This window comes from Trichosurus vulpecula, chromosome 1, assembly GCF_011100635.1.
Source record: "Trichosurus vulpecula isolate mTriVul1 chromosome 1, mTriVul1.pri, whole genome shotgun sequence".
NCBI lineage: Eukaryota > Metazoa > Chordata > Mammalia > Diprotodontia > Phalangeridae > Trichosurus > Trichosurus vulpecula.
The window spans coordinates 545,567,961-545,589,416 of record NC_050573.1 but is presented as its reverse complement, the minus strand read 5'-3'; the positions used below and the strand labels follow the sequence as shown (position 1 = coordinate 545,589,416).

At 37.6% G+C, this 21,456-nt stretch overlaps 1 protein-coding gene across 1 annotated transcript in view; it reads right to left on the bottom strand.

The window, feature by feature from the left end:
- Window positions 1-21,456, bottom strand: part of FBXO10 (F-box protein 10) — a 68,419-nt gene that overhangs the window by 24,441 nt on the left and 22,522 nt on the right. Inside the window, exon 4 of the mRNA XM_036740802.1 lies at window positions 19,367-19,503. Within this exon, the coding sequence (XP_036596697.1) occupies window positions 19,367-19,503 (137 nt within the window). The remainder of the gene's footprint in view (window positions 1-19,366; window positions 19,504-21,456) is intronic.

Below are 21,456 nucleotides of genomic sequence, written 5' to 3'. Positions count from 1 at the left end.
AAAATGCTGTTTACCTCCAGAAAGAGAACTGATGAACTCTGAGTGCAAATTGAAGCATGCTTTTTTCCATTTACTTAATTTTTCTTGGTGTGTATGTGTGTGGCTAACACAGAAATGTTTTACAAGACTTCACAAGTATAATCAATATCACTTTGCTTGTCTTCACAAGGGTTAGGGGAGGGGCAGGAGAGAAGAAGAAGATTTGGAACTCAACATTTTTAAAAAATGAATCTTAAAAATTTTTAAATGTAATTGTGAAATATTTAATGAAATAAAATACATATTTATAACGAGGCATAAACATTTTTTAAATAACAGAAAACAAAATGGAAAAAAACTAAGTTCTTAGCCTAGTTTTTTTGAGGACTTCTACTAACTGACCATAAGATAAATTTCCAAGAAGCCTCCCCAACCCTGACCCCCGTTAACCCCACCAGCCCCAATTCAGACTAGACTGCTCTCACAAACAGGGCTCAGGTTTTCTTGCCTTTGCTTCAAGTCATCCATCCTACTTAGGCTATCTTTTTTACCTCTTCTCCAACCTATCTAAATCCTACCTATTCTTCAAGGCTGTGTTCAAGTGCCACTTACTCAGTAAACACTGTCTGTGCCATTCATTGGACACCTGATTGGAGTGAAAGATTAACTTGGCAAAATGCTTTGGAGAGAGGCAGCACTCTAGACCTCAGGTGGGCTATTCAAATCTTAGCTCTGATAGTGGTTTTGTGCATTTGGGAAAGTCCCTTAACTTCTCTGAGATTCGATTTCCTTATCTTTTGAAGGGCATAATATTTTCAATATCCACATCACAGGAAACTGTTTTTTTATACCCCACAATGGCATAATAAGCATTTATTTTTATTTGTGTACTTCTCTTGAAGCTTACAAGTTTGCCTTATATTAGAGTTATTTACATTTATATCCTATCTTCTTCTGGACTCTAAGTGCTTTCAGGGCCAGAGCTTGAGCTGACTAGTCTTTGTGACTCCTACAAGGCCTTCTTTGCACAAAGTATGTAAATACCTTGATTGACCCTCTTTGCCATCTATAGCAGTGATCAGACAAGAGACCAGGACAGGACTACCTAGACTGACTTCCCAGAAACAGAAGCAACAACTCATTTGCACGCTGTGAAAGACAAAAACATTTTGCTTCTACCTTAAAATTATTGGAGCTAAACAGGGGAAATTATCGGTGATAATTATATGCATCTGAGATTAGATGAAAAAAAATCAGTAGGATAGATATGAACAGGCTGCTTTTATCTTCTTAGGTTTCAAATCACCTGGTGGTTATTATATATAGCCCTTTGATTAATGGGCATTAACTGGTCCCTGATCTAGGGGCTAGTATTATGTAATTATCTCTAAGAACAACTGCTGGCACACTGAATTATAGGCTGTGTGTCACAGTGAACAAATGTGTGGTTGGTTCTCTTCACTCAGGTAACTTCAGGGACATGTTTTAATTATCTCTTAGAACTGATTATGTAACTGAAAGGTCATGGGACAATGACAGAATCCCTGACATTTAAAAGATGAAAAAGGTAAATGCATAAGAAATATACACATATATAAATGAGATAACATGAAAGATTTGTGAAGCACTTTGACAACCTTAAAACACTATGTAAACGGGAACTGATAGAAATATATGCATATATATATATGTATATATACATATATATATAATATACACATAACATAAGTCTCGTGAAGTTAACCTTAGTTAATTATATAAAAATAAGTTAAGATTTTTGTTTACATATGTATACATACATACACATAAATACATGTATGTTGTTGTTTAGTCATGGCTGACTCTTCATGACCCCATTTAGGGCTTTCTTGGTGAAGATACTTGAGTGGTTTGCCACTTTCTTTTCCAGCAGATGAGGAAACTGAGGCAAATAGGGTTAAGTGACCTACCCAGGGTCACATAGCTAGTAAGTATCTGAGGCCAGATTTAACCTCATGATGGTGAGTCTTTCTCACTCCATGGCTAACACTCTATCATGCCATCTAGCTGCCCAAATACATATGAATTTATGAACAGGCACAGATATATGTATACATATTCAGGCAACACATGCCCATACACACACATAAGCCTTTGGCACGCAGGGATGCCCATAGCCAGAGCTACATGAGTAACGTGGAGTCTTTGTAAGGGTCTAAAAAATTCTTTGCAAGCCTTGAAGCAGCATGAAAAAATGGGAGCTGTTAGGGTGTGTCCTGTGTGTTGTGCCAGTGTACTGACCTGCAGGGGAGACAGCTGGAAAAGGGGGTGAATGAGGAGAGGACCTGAAATTTGTAACACCATTTTACACTTCTCAGTGTGCTTTCATATAAAATATTTCATCCTCATAAAATTCCTGTGGAGGTATCACAAAATGATTTGGTAATATACTTAAGGTCATGTGAAAATTTCTGCCTGTGTTTCTAAATTGTAGTAAAATTCTCCTATGTTATAAAAACTGAGTGACCATTGTGAATCAGAAATGATGTTAGACAAAGCAATTTTTAATCTGAATTTTGTTGAAACTTAGAGATGGAAAAAATTGCGTAAAATCAGTTATGTTACTTTATCAGCCTTACTAACTCTGTCTTATAATGTTTCACGACTGCCATTTAGAAAACCAGGTATCTCTACCTTTACCTGTAGTTAACAGGAAGTTTACAGCTAAAACAATCTGGCTATCACTTATGAAACTTGTAAAGTTGTTAACTAACTTATTTGGGGTTACTGTTTTAATGCTAAAACCTAAAACTATTAATTGATTACTGTATGTAGAAAGAAGGGAATTGTGTAAAGCCTTATCAGGTTGGTTCTGCCCATTCAGAACAGTCCTCCTGTATGCATGGAAGTCAGCAGCAAGGGCACCAGTATTAACCCCTTCCTGGGGTCCATGCTAATTCTCCTTATTTTGTAAAATTGCCAAGGACCCTGTAAACCATGTCTATGGGCTAGTTCATCAGCCCCGGAAAGGAATTGTTTTATCTATGTAGGTCCTAAACTTGGCTTGCTGAGAAACCTCAGGTTTATGTACAATATATAAAAAAGATTCTAATGATTGGGTTTTACACCAGGACAAGTGTAAATATGAGAAGGAAAGATGTTTAATGGAATCCCTTATATATGTGAGTCCTAGCAAATCTTTATTGCTTATTACAACTCCATGAAAGTAAAAGTAACTGTACCTGGCTCTAAGATATGATAGGTGAAACTTGCTGTTTAAGGCAAAAGGCACTTGGGACCATAACTAATTTTGTTTTGAGTTTGAATTTGGGTATAGTTGCTTGCATTAAATCAGTATCTGAGAGAAATGCCACAAGGTACTCAGAGGGAACGTGATCCTGTATTGCTTTTTTTTTAAAAAAATTATTTATTTAATTTATTTAATATATTTAGTTTTCAGCATTGATTTTCACAAGAGTTTGGATTATGAATTTTCTCCCCATTTCTACCCTCCTGCCCACTCCAAGATGGCGTATATTCTGGTTGCCCCATTCCCCAGTCAGCCCTCCCTTCTGTCACCCCACTCCCCTCTCATCCCCTTTTCCCTTCCTTTCTTGTAGGGCAAGATAAATTTCTACACCCCATTGCCTGTGTATCTTATTGCCTAGTTGCATGCAAAAACTTTTTTTTTGTTTTTGAACATCTGTTTTTAAAACTTTGAGTTCCAAATTCTCTCTCCTCTTCCCTTCCCACCCACCCTCCCTAAGAAGGCAAGCAACTCAACATAGGCCACATGCGTATCATTTTGTAAAACCCTTCCACAATACTCATGTTGTGAAAGACTAACTGTGTTTTACTCCTTCCTAACCTATCCCCCTTCACTGAATTTTCTCCCTTGAACCGGTCCCTTTTTGAAAGTATTTGGTTTTGATTACCTCCTCCCTTCTATCTGTCTGCCCTCCCTTCTATCGTCCCCCCTTTTTTATCTTCTTCCTCCTTCTTTCCTGTGGGGTAAGATACCCAATTGAGTGTGTATGGTATTCCCTCCTCACGTCAAATCTGATGAGAGCAAGATTCACTCATTCCCCCTCACCTGCCCCCTCTTCCCTTCCAACAGAACTGCTTTTTCTTGCCACTTTTATATGAGATAATTTACCCCATTCTCTTTCTCCCTTTCTCCCTCTCTCGATATATTCCTCTCTCATCCCTTAATTTGATTTGATTTTTTTAGATATCATCCCTTCATATTCAACTCATCCTGTGCCCTCTGTCGATATATATATATATATATGCATATATATATATGTATATATATATACACACACACATACATATATATATACATATATACATACATACACACACACACTATATATATTCCCTTCAGCTATCCTAATACTGAGGTCACATGAATCATACACATCATCTTTCCATGTAGGAATGTAAACAAAATAGTTCAACTTCAGTAAGTCCCTTGTGATTTCTCTTTCTTGTTTACCTTTTCATGCTTCTCTTGATTCTTGTGTTTGAAAGTCAAATTTTCTATTCAGCTCTGGTCTTTTCACTGAGAAAGTTTGAAAGTCCTCTATTTTGTTGAAAATCCATATTTTGCCTTGGAGCATGATACTCAGTTTTGCTGGGTAGGTGATTCTTGGTTTTAATCCTAGCTCCATTGACCTCAGGAATATCATATTCCAAGCCCTTCGATCTCTTAATGTAGAAGCTGCCAGATCTTGGGTTATTCTGATTGTGCTTCCACAATACTCAAATTGTTTCTTTCTAGCTGCTTGCAGTATTTTCTCCTTGATGTGGGAGCTCTGGAACTTGGTGACAATATTCCTATGAGTTTTCTTTTTGGGATCTATTTGAGGAGGTGATCTGTGGATTCTTTCAATTTCTATTTTACCCTCTGGCTCTAGAATATCAGAGCAGTTCTCCTTGATAATTTTCTTGAAAGATGATATCTAGGCTCTTTTTTGGATGATGACTTTCAGGTAGTCCAATAATTTTTAAATGATCTCTCCTGGATCTATTTTCCAGGTCAGTGGTTTTTCCAATGAGATATTTCACATTGTCTTCCACTTTTTCATTCCTTTGGTTCTGTTTTATAATATCTTGATTTCTCTTAAGGTCACTAGCTTGCACTTGCTCCAATCTAAATTTTAAGGTAGTATTTTCTTCATTAGTCTTTTGGACCTCCTTTTCCATTTGGCTAATTCTGCCTTTCAAGGCATTCTTCTCCTCATTGTCTTTTTGGAGCTCTTTTGCCATTTGAGTTAGTCCATTTTTAGGGTGTTGTTTTCTTCAGTATTTTTTTCAGTATTTTTGGGGGTCTCCTTTAGGAAGTCATCGACTTATTTTTCATGGTTTTCTCGCATCACTCTCATTTCTCTTCCCAATTTTTCCTCTACTTCTCTAACTTTCTTTTCCAAATCCTTTTTGAGCTCTTCCATGTCCGGAGACCAGTTCATGTTTTTCTTGGAGGCTTTTGATGTAGGCTCTTTGACTTTGTTGACTTCTTCGTGCTGTATGTTTCGGTCTTCTTTGTCACCAAAGAAAGATTCCAAAGTCTGAGGCTGAATCTGAGTCCATTTTCACTGCCTGGCCATGTTCCCAGACAAGTTACTTGACCTTGAGTTTTTTGTCGAGGTATGACTCCTTGCAGAGTATAGAGTACTTTGTTCCAAGCTTGAGGGGATGCGCTGTTGTTTTTGGAGCTATTTCTATACAGCCAGCTGTGCCACACCAGCACTCCTCCTTCCCCAAGAACTGCCAACCTGGACCTGACTCAGATCTTAAGCAGGCTCTGCACTCCTGCTCTGATCCACCACTTAATTCCTCCCACCAGGTGGGCCTGGGGCCAGAAGCAACTGTGGCTGTAGTTCTGTAGCTGCACCACCTCCGCTGTGCCCCAGGGCAGTGGCCGAACCACCAACTCTTTTCACTCCCTTCAGCTTTTCCCACTAACCTTCTCTGTTGTCTTTGGTGTTTGTGGGTTAAGAAGTCTGGTCACTGCCACAGCTCACTGATTCAGGGCGCTAGGGCCTGTTCCTCCCAACTCCCAGTCTGGTTGGTCCTGCTGCCACCCACGCTGGGCTCCGCTCCCATCTGCTCCCAGCTCCGTGCACAAGAGACCTGGAGCCCTGTTTCCCTCTGCTATTTTGTGGGTTCTGCAGTTCTAGAATTTGTTTAGAGCCATTTTTATAGGTTTTTGGAGGGACTTGGAAGGGAGCTCATGCAAGTCTCTGCTTTCCAGCTGCCATCTTGGCTCTGGCCCCCCGATCCTGTATTGTTAACAGATGGAGGTCTGCATTTGGGGTAAAAGCTGAGGGGACAATCTTAGCCTCAATCTAGGATGGGATCCTCCTGGCTCAGTTTCCCCCCTTGTATTCCTTTGAAAAGGAATGTTTCTCACCTGACTATTCCCGCCATGAACTGTAACTATATCTGAATTCAAACAAAACTGAGGATGTTTTATCCTGTCATATTTGGTATGTCACATGTCCCTGTTTTTTTTTTCCTTATATAACAAATTTCTGTGATCAGAGCAAGTAGTCAGTACAAGATATGAGCTCTTTTGTGTTATCTTACCGGGCAATCTAGTATTATTTTTTACCTACAACTAGAACATGTGCAGAAATTTATGCAAACTGCTTAAGACTCACCTTAAGATGTTCTCTTTGTTTAAAAGGATTCTAAAAGCAGCAGTATTTTTCCTGTGATCAGTCTGTTACTGCTACCAATGTGAGATTTCATTACAACACCTTTTGGCTAAGAAACTTTGTGATATCTAGGAATTCTGCAATAACCAAGAATGTTGTTTGTTATAATACTTTGGGAATTTATGTTACTTAAGGGCAATTTACACCAACTTAGTTTTAATGAATCTCAATTTTAAAGGTTTATTTTTTCCTTTAAGGTGAAAAAAAAGGTATCACTTTAAAAGTTTTTAACTAATTTTCTTCAGAAAAGTTTAGTGATTTTCTTCTTAACATCAGGATAAATTTTAAAAGTGTTTTAAAAGGGGAAACACTTTTAGAAGAAATGTTTAAAAACTCTTTTTTTGTGATTTTAGAAGGCCTACTAAATTTTCATTTGCAAGATAATTAATTGCTAAATTAATGTAATAAGTTGTAAAGCCGGACAGATCTTGCTGTTTTGATCTGAATTTGTAGTCATTCTATGGCCTGAGCAAAAGTTAAATTAATTTTGAACTTATTATATGTAAAAGATTCAATTTCTGAAGTATCTATTTCTTCCAGAATAAATACAATCAGAAAGGAAAAAAAAAACTTGTGAAACAACGTCTGTCTATTCACTTGCAAGGTTCAAGTCAGGAACCTCTTTTGTTTAAGGCAGTACAGTTATGTTAGTGAAGAGTAATAACTTATGAGCTATCTTGTCTATGATAGAAATATAAATGAAAGTAATTGTTTTCTTTCTCCTGCTTGGAACCATTTCCTTTGTATTGATAATGTTAACCATAGCTCTCCTTCTCCTTTTCCCTGATACCCTAAGTTCCCTTCACCCTTGCAAGTGGGAAGACAACTACTTAGTTAAACTGGGAAATTCTGTAGGCAGAGGGGGACCCCAAGACTGCTCGGTATGTCACCCCCATCCACAGGGAAATCCTCACCTTTGCCCAGAGGCCGTTTTTGCAAAAGTCCCTCTGCCCACTGTGACCTCCTCAGAGGTTTTTGCCACCCCTATAGCACTGGCTACTCTGCAATGGGCAAATTTATCCACCTCCACCCCCTGTTTAGCAACAGGGAATTACTCTCAGGCTTGGAAGATAAGCACTACAGTCACCAAACTGGTAAAGACCCCTATTAAGGGAGGGCTTGTAAATGTCTCTTGCTGGTTTTTTAACTTGCTCCACCTGTGAGGATACTCACAGTGATGAATGCTCTCACACCTTCACCTCTGCCAGCTGGACCTGTTGTACTGAGGGAACATTCCCTACTTGCTCCCATGACCATTTTCCTCCTGCCACCCTCCTAGTAGGTTCTCCTTATCTAGCTTTCACTTCCCAGCCAACACAAAAGGCCACGGCCTTCTCTGGCTATGAAGCTCTTGTTAACTCCTTTTCTTGTCCCCATTCTGATTGTAATTCTTTTATTTCTTTTTAGCCGTTGTCTACTTAACCTTCTTGGCAGATTTGTCTCTTCTAGGCTCAGTGCACTGCACCTGCAGATGACAGTTCAAGCTGGATACCAACCTCTGACCAAGGCCACAACCCATCACCCCCTGGACCCAGCGTTGACCAAGTCCCAGACACTGGCAACAGACCCGACCCCTTTAATAGGGGGACCCTGTGAGGCAGGGAGAGCTCTACATCCACCCTCAGCATGAAGCAGTTCCAGAAACTGAGACCTTCACCCCTTACCCCAAATGATTTTGGGTCTCATCTATTTAAGGGGGGAATGATGGGGTACTTGTGCTTGAACCCTAATTCTAACAGCCTCTGCTTGGGTGCCTATGCCAGAATCCCAATTCCAAAACACATCCAGTTCTCAAAACATATTCTCTCTCAGGCAGTCTCTCTCTAGCTAAAGCGCAGCATGCCCCAACTTATCTCTGCTTCTTCCTTAGTACACTGAGTCATAACCATATTTACTATTTACTGACCTTTCTAACATGTATCCCAGACATAGTATTTTGTCTAACAAGACACTAGATGAGAAACTATATAGAGATTCCTCTTTAGCCCCGACCGATAGTGAACTCAGTAACACTTGACAGTAAAAACCACACCCTAGTAACCCCACCCCCGGTGGGCTATTTCCTAGAGAACTCTGGGTAATATGCCCATGCAGTAGATACTAAATGTGCATGTTCCTTTAAGAACCAACCACTCCTTAACCATGCCTTAACCACTCCCTAATCCTACCCCAAAACACCTAACTGACATGTTCCCCCCCTTTAATCCCCTAATAGCTTCTATAAAAATTCCCCCTGCACCTCTTTATGGTTGCAGGTTCCCTAAGAACTCTTGCCTGCTATAAAGCATAATAAATCTTTGCCTCCTTGACTTAAAGAATGCTTGGGTCCTCGAATTCATTCCAGGCGGCCTTGCCCTGGAAATTTTGGTTTGGGATCCCTGCAACCCTGGGTTTCTTTTCCTCCTCAACACTTTTACTATCTCATGTCACCTCTTCTCAGTTGATGACTTGTTAAGTCATTGCTGCATTTCTACATGATCACACTTCACAAAGAATAGTCTTAAAAAGCAGATTCTTTTATTTTTATTATTAGCACAAAATCCATTTTCCTCCCTTTCAATAATTTACACACATATAGGTATGTTCCACCTACCATCATTAATCGGTTATATTTTGGAAAACAAAACTTTGTTGCACACAATCTGGCCTGATGTAGGAAATGTATGTACATTTTGAAAAGGGCAATTTTAAACCAAAAGATAGCAAATTAAATGATTGAAACATGGTATATACTATCTGGTCTTGGGTGGTCATAATTCAAATTATAAATGTTTGAATTAGGTTCAGCATTTACTGAACATGACTTACCATATTTTCATTCCTTCATGTTTTATTATTTAATCTGATTTAGTTTATATATTTTGTCACACATACTTTGGAGGTTTGTTGAATGACTATTAAAATAAGTTGATTGCTCTTAAGCAAAGAATAATTAAGTAGAAAAGTAGAAATGAAAACATTATCTAAGTCAGGTGCTTTCCTATTATCCCTTCTCCTTAAGTCTATTGCTGACTTATCCTATGACACACATACTTTAGAATAAACCACTTTTCCTCTGTTAAATGCAAGGTTTTATATTTATTAAAGGTCAATTTAGGGAATTCCACATATGAATCAGTGAGATAAATTCAAAGAAAATTGGTTTCCACAATTCCGAAGATGCAAACATTCTCACATTATGAGGTAAACTCTTAGTCAGAGACCTGACTCAGCTCGGACGACACGGCATCCCAAGGCCCCTTCTCAGCACTAGCAGTACTTTCTCTTTTACTTATCCAACGCACGGGTCCTGGGGGAGGGGGTGTCAGAATACACCTTGCCCTTCACTGCCATTTCCAGACTCTCCTTTTGCCTGAATTCACTGGGCAAGCTCTTCTGTTGAGGTTCAATCCATTCCAAGTTATCATCCGAGACACATTCTAGTAGCAGTTATCTGCAGGCTCCCCATGTCATTGTCTCTCTTTCTCAGGCAGTTCAGTGGCTGGCTTACAGTCTCCATCTGCACCCCAACTCTTGATCTTGTACTACAGGACTTCAACATATATGCTGATGTCCCCTATGCTCCCAATTCCTCAATCTCTTCAACTCCTATGATACACTCCTCCAATCTACCCGAGATATAAAGTATTGATCACATATTCTTTATTTCTCCATCACCCTCATCCATAAATGTCACACTCAACAGTCAAAAATTATGAAATCCCTTTAACAGATCATAACCTCCTATCACTCATCTCTCCCTATGTCTTATTCCTCCTAAACCTATTCTTTGTCCCCAATGGGTCCTCTACTTCCTCCACTCTTAAGTATTCTGCAAAGCTAACACCACTGCTCTAATCTCACCTTCCTCCCTTCCCCAAAACTCTGCTATAGCTACCCAGTTGAATTCTACACCATTCTCTAGTCTTAAATCCCTTGCCCACTGTCCTGTCAATGCTCATGACTTGTGAATCCCAACCATAAATTCTTTCTACTGTTTGCATTCTCTACTTAATGAAGATGGAAGGAAATCATGCTACATGAATGCATACACTACAAATAGATGTCATCTAATCTTAATCAGGCACAGTTAAAAGCAAGATCAGTCCTCTCTGATTTTCTACCCTACTCCCCACAGAAGCTATTCCACACCTCTTCTTTCCATAAACATCTCATGGTATCCTTTCCCCTCTTTTCTCTGAGACCTCTCCTCACACTTTAAGAAACAGACTTTCCCAGGGATCCCCTCTTCTTTCCTTTTCTATATCTCAAAACTTCTTGACATTACCCCTATTAACTCATCTACTCTAGTCTCTGATGAAGAGGTGGTCCTTTTCTTGCTAAAACTAATACCACTACCTATACCCTTGACCTGGCCCCTTCTCATCTGCTCCAACAGATTGCCTCTGTCATTATCTCTCTGTCTCTCTCATCTTCAATCTCTTCCTATCCACTGATTCCTTCCTTGTTGCCTACATATCTACATCTCCTCCACTCTAAAAAACCCTCCCTAAGATCCTATAATAATCACAAGCTATTATTTCTGTGTCTTTTTTCTCTTTCATGGATAAAGCAAAAACAAAAATGGACCTAGTTAAAAGAGATAAGCAGGGAAACCACATCTTGCTAAAAGGCACCATAGACAATGAAGTAATGTCACTACTAAACATATATGCACCAAATGACACAGCAGCCAAATTCTTAAAGAAAAACTTAAATGTGGGAGGAAATAAACAGTAAAACTATAGTAATGGAGGACCTCAACTTCCCCTCTCAGAGCTAGACAAAACTAACCATAAATAAATAAGAAAGAAGTGAAGGAAGTGAATAGAACTTTAGAAATGTTAGATGTGATAGACTTCTGGAGAAAACTAAAGGGGAATAGAAAGGAATATACCTTTTTCTTAGCTTACATATCATCACAAAAAGTGACCATGTGTTAAAGCATAAAATCCTCACAAACAAATGTAGAAAGCAGAAATAATAAGTGTATCTTTTTCAGGCCACAATGCAATAAAAATTACACTCAATAAAGGATTGTGGAAGCATAGATTAAAAATTTATTGGAAACTAAACAATCTAATCCTAAGGAATGAATGGGTCAAAGAACAAATCATAGAAACAATCAATAATTTCATTAAAGAGAATGACAACAATCAGACAACAAACCAAAATTTGTGGGATGCAGCCAAAAAAGTACTTAGGGGAAAATTTATATCTCTAAATACATACATCAATAAAAGAAAGAGCAGATCAATGAACTGGGCATAAAACCAAAAATAACTAGATAAAGAGCAAATTTTAAATCTCCAGTTAAATAGCAAAAATAAAATCCTAAAAATCAAAGGAGAGATTAATAGAATAGAAAGTAAAAAAAAAAATTATAGTAAATAAAACTTGGAGTTGATTTTATGAAAAAAAACAAGAAAATGGAAAAACCATTAGTTAATTTGATTTTTAAAAAAACAAGAAGAAAACCAAATTACCAGTAAAAAAATGAAAAGGATGAATGGAGGGGCAGAGCCAAGATGGTGGCTGGAAAGCAGGGACTTGCCTAAAGTTCTCCCCCATGTCCCTCCAAACACCTATAAAAATGGCTCTGAACAAATTCTAGAACTGCAGAACCCACAAAATAGCAGAGGGAAGCAGGGCTCCAGCCTAGGACAGCCTGGATGGTTGCTGGGTAAGGTCTACCGCACGGAGCTGGGAGTGGAGCGGATCAGAGCCCAACGTGGGCTGTGCCTGGACCAACCAGACCTGGGAGCCGGGTGGAACAGGCCATAGCGCCCTAAATCAGTGAGCTGTGGCAGTTACCAGACCTCTAACCCACAAACACCAAAGACAACAGAGCAGATTAGTGGGAAAAAACTTCTGGGACAGAGTGAAAGGAGTTCATGGTTGGCCACCGCCTCTGGGGGTGGCAGAGGTGGTGCAGCTCTGAGGCTGCTTCCAGAGTTACAGCTGCAGCAGCTTCTGTCCCCAGGCCCACCTGCTGGGAGGAATTAAGTGGCGGATCAGAGTGGGATTGCAGAGCCTGCTTGGATCTGAGTCACTATCTGGGCTGGCAGTTCTTGGGGGAGGAGGAGCGCTGGCGTGGCAGAGCTTGCTGCATAGAAAAAGCTCTGAAAACAACAGCGCAGCCCCTCAAGATTGGGACAAAGTACTCTCTACTCTACAAGCAGTCATACCCCACTGAAAAACTCAAAGGTCAAATAGTTTGCTGGGAACATGGCCAGGCAGCAAAAACGGTCTCAGATTCAGACTTAGACTTTGGAATCTTTGTTTTGGTGACAAAGAAGACCAAAACATACAGCAAGAAGTCAACAAAGTCAAAGAGCCTATATCAAAAGCCTCCAAGAAAAACATGAACTGGTCTCAGGCCATGGAAGAGCTCAAAAAAGGATTTGGAAAAGAAAGTAAGAGAACTAGAGGAAAAATTGGGAAGAGAAATGAGAGTGATGCAAGAAAACCATGAAAAACAGGTCAATGACTTCCTAAAGGAGACGCCCCAAAATACTGAAGAAAATAACAACTTAAAAACAGACAAACTCAAATGGCAAAAGAGCTCCAAAAAGACAATGAGGAGAAGAATGCCTTGAAAGGCAAAGTTAGCCAAATGGAAAAGGAGGTCCAAAAGACCACTGAAGAAAATACTACCTTAAAAATTAGATTGGAGCAAGTGGAAGCTAGTGACTTTATGAGAAATCAAGATATTATAAAACAGAACCAAAGGAATGAAAAAGTGGAAGACAATGTGAAATATCTCCAGGAGAGATCATTTAAAAATTATTGGACTACCTGAAAGTCATGATCAAAAAAGGAGCCTAGATATCATCTTTCAAGAAATTATCAAGGAGAACTACCCTGATATTCTAGAACCAGAGGGTAAAATAGAAATTGAAAGAATCCACAGATCGCCTCCTCAAAAAGATCCCAAAAAGAAAACTCCTAGAAATATTGTCACCAAATTCCAGAGCTCCCAGATCAAGGAGAAAATACTGCAAGCAACCAGAAAGAAACAATTTGAGTATTGTGGAAACATAATCAGGATAACACAAGATCTAGCAGCTTCTACATTAAGGGATCGAAGGGCTTGGAATATGATATTCCGGAAGTCAATGGAGCTAGGATTAAAACCTAGAATCACCTACCCAGCAAAACTGAGTATCATGCTCCAAGGCAAAATATGGACTTTCAATAAAATAGAGGACTTTCAAGCTTTCTCAGTGAAAAGACCAGGGCTGAATAGAAAATTTGACTTTCAAACACCAGAATCAAGAAGTATGAAAAGCTCTGCCTCACTTAAATTCAATTCACTGTCAAGTCAACATCACCCTCCTGATGTCATTAGTCCTCTCTGAGAATGAAGGATGAACAACAACAATTACAATAACAACAATTGTGCCTATGGTTCTGAAACTTCGGGGTAGTTTTCTTTGATAATTTATTGAAGTAATTTATAGAGAACTGAGTCAGGTTTATAAAAATAAGAGCCATTCCCTGATTGATAAATGATCAAATGATATGAACAGGCAGTTCTAAGATAAAGTAATCAAAGCTATCTATAGCCATATGAAAAAAGTACTCCGAATCACTATTGATTGGAGAAAATGCAAATTAAAACAATTCTGAGGTACTTCCTCATACCTGTTAGATTGGCTGATAGGACAGAAAAAGAAAATGACAAATATCAGAGGGGATATGGGAAGAGTGAGACACTAAAGCACTGTTGGTAGACTTGTAAACTGATTCAACCACTATGTAGAGCAATTTGGGACTATGCCCAAAAGGCTATAAAAGCATGCATACCCTTTGACCTAGCAATACCACTACTAGGTCTGTGTCCCAAAAGACATAAAAAAAAAACAAAAAGAAAAAGGCCTATATATACAAAAATACTCATGACAGCTCTGGTGATAAAGAATTAGAAATTGAGTGGATACCCATCACTGGGGAATGTCTGAACGATTTGTGGTATATGGTTGTGACAGAATACTAATGTGCTATAAGAAACGAGGAGCAATATGCTCTTAGAAAAACCTATAAAGACATATATGAACTGATGCAAAGTGAAATGAGTAGAACCAGGAGAACACAGTACACAGTAACAGCAATATTGTATGATGATCAACTGTGAATGACTTAGCTGTTTTCAGCAATGCAATGATCCAAGGCAATTCCAAAGGACTCATAATGAAAAATGCTCTCCATCCCCAGAGAAAGAATTGATGGAGTCTGAATACAGGTTGAAACATATAGTTTTTTTTTACTTTACTTTTCTCTGGGGTGTTTTTGGTCTAGGTTTTCTTTTGCAACATGACTAATATGGAAATATGTTTTGCATGGCTATATATGGATAACCTATATCATATTGCTTATCTTTCAATGAGGGGGACAGGGAGGAAGGGACTGAATTTGGAACTCGAAATTTAAAAAAATATGTTAAAATTGTTTTAACATGTAATTGGGTAACATAAAATACTAAATAAAAATTTTTATAAATATTTCTTAAAAAAAAAAGAAAAGGATGAATGCATGACCTCTTCTGTAAAGAGGAAATTAAAGCAATTAGTAGGAGTTATTTTGCCCAATTATAAGCCAGTGAAACTAACAATCTAAGTGAAATAAATGAATATTTACAAAAAACATAAATTGTCCATATCAACAGAAAAGGAAACAGAATGCTAAAATAAAATATATTGAACTAGCCATAAGTAAGCTCATTAAAAAATTCCCAGAACCAGAAGGGTTTACAAGTGAATTCTACCAGACATTTAAAGAACAATCAATCCTGAAACCATATGAACTATTTGAAAAAGTAGGCAAAGACAAGAGTTCTACCAAATTCCCTTTGTGACATGAATATGCTTTTGATATCTAAACAAGGGAGAACAAGATAGAAAAAGAAAATTATAGACCAATTTACCTAATGAATATTGCGGCAAAATTTAAATAAAACACTATCAAGGATATTAAAACAATATATCTCAAAAATCATACACTATGACCAGGTGGGATTTATACCAGGAATGCAGTGCTGGTTCAATATTAGAAAAATTATCAGCATAATTGACCATATCAATAACAAAACTAACAAAAATCACATGACTATCTCAATAGATACAGAAAAAGCTTTTGACAAAATAGAACAACCATTCCTATTAAAACACTAGAAAGCACAGGAATAAATGGAACCTTTCTTAAAATGATCAGCAGTATCTATGTAAAACTCAAGAGCAAACGATCTGCAATGCAGATAAGCTAGAAGCTTTCCCAGTAAAATCAGGGCTGAAAAAGGATGTCCGTTATCACCATCATTATTCCATATAGCATTAGAAAGGCTAGCTATAGCAATAAGACAAGAAAAACAAATAGAAGGAACTAGAATAGGCAACAAGGAAACAAAACTATCACTATTTGCATGCACATGATATGATGACACACTTAGAGAATCCTAGAGAATCAACTAAAAAACTACTTGAAACAAGTAACAACTTCATCAAAGTTGCAATATATCAAATAAACCCACATAAATCATCAGCATTTATAGATATGGATATATAGATATCAATCAATAAAGTCTAATAGCAAGAGATAGAAAGAGAAATTCCATTTAAAATAACTGCAGACACTATAAAATACTTGGGTCTCTGCCTGCCAAGACAAACCCAGAGACTATCTGAACACAATTACAAAACATTTTTCACACAAATAAAGGACAAATCTAAACAACTGGAGAAATGTTAATTGCTCATGGGTAGGCCAAGCCAATACAATAAAAATGACAATTCTACCTAAATTAATTTACTTATTGAGTGCCATACCAACCAAACTACCAAAGAATTATTTCATAAGACTAGAAAAAAAAACCTAACAAAATTCACCTGGAGGAACAAAAGGTCAAGAATATCAAGGGATAACGGGGAAAAAAATGCAAAGGAAGGTCTCCTCACAGTACCCAATCTCAAACTTTATTACAAAATGATAATCATCAAAACAATCTGGTGCTGGCTAAGAAATAGTGGTGGACCAGTGGGATAGATTAAGTACACAATATATGTTAGTAAATGACCATAGTAATCTAGAGTTTGATAAGTCAAAGATCCAAGCTTCTGGGGCGAGAACACATCATTTGACAAAAATTGCTGGGAAAACTGGAAAAGTTTGGCAGAAAGCAGGCAGAGATTAACATCTCACACTATATACCAAAATAATGTCAAAATAGGTAGATAATTTAGATGTAAAGGATCATGTCATAAGTAAATTAGGGGAGCACTGACGATTTTAACTGTCATCTACGGATATGGATAAAATGAGTTTATGAACAAGTAAAAGACAGAAAGGATCACAGGAAGTAAAACGGATAATTCTGATTACATGAAATTAAAATGGGTTTACACAAATAAAATCAATGCAGTCAAAATTAGAAGGAAAAAGGAAAGTAGGAAACTGGGGGAAAAATCTACAGCAAGTTTCTCTGATAAAGGCCTCAAATATGTAAAGAACTAAGCCAAATTTATAAAAATAAGAAACATTCCCCAATTGACAGATGGTCAAAGGATGGAAACAGACAAATGATAATTGTTGGAGAAGACATGGAAAAATTGGAAAACTAATGCATTGTTGGTAGAGTTGTGAACTGATTCAACCATTCTGGAGAGCAGTTTGGAACTATGCCCAACGTATGCATACCCTTTGATCCAGCAATACCACTACTAGGTCTGTATCTCAAAGAGGTCATAAAAAAGGGAAAAGGACCCACATATGCAAAAATGTTTATAGCAGCTCTTTTTGTGGTGGCAAAGAATTGGAAATTGAGGGGATGCCCATCGACTGGGAAATGGCTGAACAAGTTGTGGTATATGATTGTGACGGAATATTATTGTGCTGTAAGAAATGATGTACAGGAAGATTTCAGAAAAACCTAGAAAGACTTACATGAACTAATGCTGAGTGAAGTGAGCAGAAGTAGAACATTTTACACAGTAAAATCATCATTGTGCGATGATCAACTATGACAGACTTAATTCTTCTCAGCAATATAATGATCCAAGACAATTCTAAAAGGCTTATGATGGAAAATTCTATCCACCACCAGAGAAAGAACTAGATCAAAGCATCTATTTTCATTTTTTTGGTTTTTTCTTTATCATGGTTTTCCTTTTATTCTGATTCTTCTTTCACAACATGACTAATGTAGAAATATGTTTAACATGATCGTATATGTATAACCTATATCAGACTGCTTGCTGTCTTAGGGAGGAGGAAAGGGAGGGAAAGAAAGAGGGAGAAAAATTTGGAACTCAAAATCTTACAGAAATGAATGTTGAAAACTATCTTTACATGTAATTGGAAAAAAATAAAATATGATTTATTAAGTGGGGGAATAAAGAAAAATAAGGCCTTTAAAATCAATATAACACAAAGATAAAGCAAACTGGTAGAATGAAAAATGCCATTTGTTTAAGCTCAAAAGACATTCCAATGAGGAATGGTCTATGTATCACAAATTATGTAGACAACCACAAAGGGAAAGGCATGCACAACTCTCAGGACCTTGAAAAGGATAAGGTAACTGGTTGCTACCATACAACCCTCAAAAAGTAACTACCCTAGGACTAATGCATCCATTTTAAACTTTGTTGCTTTTTGTGAATAAGACCAATGTGAAAAAAACAAGATATAGGATGGATATGGTCTGACCAAGAAGGGGGCAGCTGCAACCATTCAACTCTCCAAAATGCAAAACTGTTACATATGCTTGGGGCAGACTGGGGGCAGGGAGGCCCACAGCAACGATGGAAATTTGTAGTAGCAATGGGTAGGATATAGAAAAGGATTGACTGGGGTATATGAATGCCATGGACACACTTCATATAGCAAAAGCTTAGCCATAATGATAATGACATCAAATCTCAAAATGTTTATGACACTTTTATCTATATTTAATGCCAAATATATCCACAATTACCTAAATAATCTAGTCAAAAAATCTGAATTAACTGAGATACTGACATTTTATATGAATTATGTTACCTGATTAGTTAACTGGAAATTTTCTTGAAAAGAGATTAAATGCTAACAGAAAAGCATAGAAAGATCTATATCAGAGGTTCCCAAATATCCTAAAGGCTAAATCAAAGCCTGTGGCTCTGATTAATAGGATGTTATGAGAACCACTCATAACATACGTATATTATATATAAAATCTCCCTCTCCCTCCAAAATGAAACATTTTGTTGGATCCTTCCTTCCCCACATATGAAAGGCCAAATGTTCTTGGTAACAATTTATTATAATGTACTAATGTGGGTGTTTTATAGACCATAATATTCTTGTCAATGCAGTTAGAACTGCATGAACATGAGTCACAACTCTCAAGTATATAGTCAGGGGTTTAATTTACAGATAATTTTAGAAATTAGTTTTAAGAAAACATTCACTACTTTAGTTTGTTAGAGACACAACCTGTGATCATTCAGTTTCTGTCGTGTCATCCTTTGACAATTTTATTGGACCTAAATCAATAAACGGAGAAAAGAGAATCTATTGTGCTTGTGTAAGGTAGCCATATTTTTCAACTAACTTGTGGAAACATCTAGCATGAAACTCAAAAATACATGCGTCTATATGGGGGGAAGGGGAGTAGAGGCCACAGGAGATAAGAGGCAGGAGAGAAGAGGAGTGAGGAGGCTGAATAAACATACCTCACAATGGGATTTCCATTATACAAAATGTAAATGCCAGCTTCTTTATTTCCATATATTTGATTGCTACGGATGATGCCTTTTCCGTTGCCAAGGACGACAATGCCTGAACGAAGGCCACTGTGTATCTTATTACACTGCAGGATTTTTATGCACATACGAAAAGAATAAAAGGCAAAACAAGAAATGTCAGTCATGACAGTGAGTGATGGATGACAAAGACAAAAAGCTTCCATACATCTAGACAAAGAATAGTTTTGTTTTTTTTCATGAAAAAAAAAACCAATTTCATTTTGCTTGGGATTTAAAACATACAAAGCCATTATAATGGACCACGTGCTTTCCTTTCTTTGGCTCATCTATTGAAAATAATTTGGTCATGCTTGTCTAATGGTAGACTGCTTGTCTAATTACAGATTCCTCACCTTCCACTCTTACACTAGAAAAGGAGGGAATGTCAATGAGAATAATCTAATAAAGATATATTCTTTAACATTATGCGAATCTAAAATGGTGGCTGCCATTTCTCTCTGATGTCACTTATGAGGGCCAAATTGTGCCACTAACAGCATTTGCATGGCACTATAAGGTGTGTAAAGCACTTTACTCATGTTATCTCATTTGTTCCTACAAGAACCCTAGGAGATGTTCTTATTATCCCCATTTTACAGATGAGGAAACTGAGGCTGACAGAGGTTAAGGGGCTTGTCCAGGGTAATGTGGAGAGTTAAATGTCTGTGGCAGGATTTGACCTCAGATCTTCTAGACTCCAAATTTATTCTGTCCATCATGTCTCAAGATGTTTCATAGTATTAAAAAAGACGCATTAAAAGAAAAGAAAGACAATTTTAACAAGCTTTTTGTTGATCTTTCAGGATCCCAATATATCACCTAAAGAGGATGAAACACACCTATCTTGTTTAATAGATGATGCTGCATGGGTTGGTAAAAGTGAACCCTGAACTGTAGGTAAAGCAGGGTGGCTGACATAGACCAAAGCAATTTCTTCCGAGGAAGCGGATGTTCTTTGCCTCCTCACTAATAATAACTGCATGTTTTCCTTTGGATTGGAAAAAAAGATATGCTACCAAACTACATTCCATCCCTGAGACAGGCTCCTGTCCCAAGCTCCCTAAATAAGGATCATGCGAGAAAAGCTCAAATACGATGCTTTACAACCCTAAAATACTAACTAAAATAAGCTGCCGCAAACTCCCTAAAGAAACCTGGTTGTGGATGTAATGTTACACAAGTCTGATGAAGAAAAGTCCAAATAATATGTCTCCTAACAAAAGAATATAATATAGAAACATGAGGGAAAGACTTCTACTTTACTATATATCCTCAGACTTTTAACCTCTGAATGTATCAGGTTTTTTTTGTCCATAAACTGAGGATAATGGTATAATTTCTTCACAGGGTTTTCTATTGATGTGGGTAGCAAGAAATCAATGTTAACCGCTGTGACTATTGGCATTTCCATTTCCAGCCCCTTTCAGTAATCTGGACATAAACTGTAGCCACCACAAGCTAACCTTAGCAACATTCTTCTCTGTCCATAAAAAGACATAGCACTTATTTTTCTTTTCAGCGAAGATGGGAAATACTTCTTAAACAACAGTTTTAAAAGTAAAGGCTCTTATTTCAGAAATTAATCCTCTGCAAGGCTAAGTACACTTTCCATTGTGTGACTTACCGTGTGTCACCAAGAACCTTCCTTCTCATTTTGCAATGATGGTTTTGATTCATACTGAGATTCCCAGAACTCCTAAAGATTACTCGGACATAAAAATCAATAGGCCTGGTTTACCCTATCCGAGAAGGGCATTTTCCTACAGGCCAAAGGAATCTAACCTATCATTTTACCTTAATATTGTCCCCCTCTGGATCCTGGAATAGAACATAGTAGCATTTCTTTTTATCTATAAAACGGTTTCATGGTTAAAGGCGACAGAAATACAGATTTTTAATTGTTCACTCGTGCCTCAAAGGAAACAGGGAGGGCTTAATTTTTCCCCCTGGCTTCAGTAAATATGTCCTGAGAACAGCCGCTTCTAGAGAATTCTGGAGAATATTTTTATAACTAAGAT